General features: G+C 31.6%; 1 protein-coding gene across 4 annotated transcripts in view; it reads left to right on the top strand.

Annotated features, from left to right (window-relative positions):
* Nucleotides 1-1,430, top strand: part of LOC119592223 (sorting nexin-14-like) — a 22,812-nt gene that overhangs the window by 5,123 nt on the left and 16,259 nt on the right. For all 4 annotated transcript variants that reach the window (XM_037941056.1, XM_037941058.1, XM_037941054.1 and 1 more), the window contains exons 9-10: nt 230-354; nt 891-949. In XM_037941056.1, coding sequence (XP_037796984.1) covers nt 230-354; nt 891-949 — 184 coding nt within the window. The remainder of the gene's footprint in view (nt 1-229; nt 355-890; nt 950-1,430) is intronic.

Genomic DNA, 1,430 nt, shown 5'->3' with positions numbered 1-1,430 from the left:
CACATCCCTCATATATGACAGTGCAACAAACTTTACTCGTGCTCTTTATCTGAAGTTCCGTGTAACAGGGAATCAGGCTAACATAGTTTTGGTAACACAGTATTGCATTTTCAGTATTTATAACAAATTAGTAATCTTTTGGTATTATACTATTGCATTTTCAGTCTGAGTAATGTAATCAGATGAAATTGAATCATCATTATTTTACATTACACACCTCCTTTTCCAGTTGTGCATGGGGAAGTGGGAGACATAGTGAAACTGCGTACAACTCGACCACTCTTCCAGGCCTATGAGCATGCTTATAATCTCTTAGAGAGAGAATATCTGCCTCTGTTCATGCATAGTCATGCGGTAAGGAGACTGTCCATGTAGTTGTGTAGGTGGCTTGCATGACTTGGATATGGATCTTAGATGGATTTCATAATGGTACTTGGATTTCTGAGATAATGGAATTACTCAGATAGACAGCTTTAAAAGTGAAAAATTTTTCCATAGATGACTGAGATTATTAGGTAATTAAGATAAAAAAAATCTTTGACATTTCAAATAATGATAACAATGAATCTTCACTTTATTAGAAATTCATCATTGGTTCTATTTAGATATGCAGTTATTTTCAGTTACTTCCAGTATTTTTATTGCACTGTTAATAAAAGTGAGGCACCTGTAATTTTTGTGTTTTGAAAGTTTGATAGTTTGTTTGATTTATAGATGTGGTAATAGCTGCCATTCCATTCAAGATAGTGAAAACAATTACTATTATCATATAGATTACTAAACAGTGGTGTAATTATTACTGTTTTATTGTTATTTCATTAAACTCACAGTATTAGTATACCTGTTATATTGTGGTCCTGTATTACAGATATTTCTATTTCTTCTTTCAGTATTTTGCTCACCTTTGTGGGACAAGAAGCTCACAAGGTTATCAAAAAAATGCAACAAAGTAAGTAATATCAGTTTTTTTTTAGGAAGTTGTTATAATTGACAATTAGGCGAAGTTTGTTTTGCATATTTAGTATTCACTGAACAAAGTTAGAAATAAAATCATTAACAAAATGTGATTGGTAATCTTTGTGGGTTTTCTGAAAAGGGAAGGAAAAATGCTAATTGGGGAGAAGAAAAAAATATATGGTAATCAGGTATTTATTACAATAGTAGATAAATTTTGACCCACAAATATAAATGTCTGTCCTAAACCTCACATATACCACTTGATTCCACTCTTTCATGGTTATTGTTTAGTACATGAACAGGTCTCTCAATTCATTTTTGTTTTCAACAACTGCTCAATGATCTGAGCAAATATTAAGAATGTAAATGTCTTCGAGTGAATGTTTTGCTTACCAGATATTAGATATAATGGATTACTTTTATTTCTCTTCACTGAAGCGTCATTCTAGTTTTGATTTTGTGTGGATATGGTT

The sequence above is a fragment of the Penaeus monodon genome, chromosome 29 (assembly GCF_015228065.2).
Source record: "Penaeus monodon isolate SGIC_2016 chromosome 29, NSTDA_Pmon_1, whole genome shotgun sequence".
Classification (NCBI taxonomy): domain Eukaryota; kingdom Metazoa; phylum Arthropoda; class Malacostraca; order Decapoda; family Penaeidae; genus Penaeus; species Penaeus monodon.
Note: the sequence above shows the minus strand (reverse complement) of the source record. Positions and strands in the feature narration are given on the sequence as shown.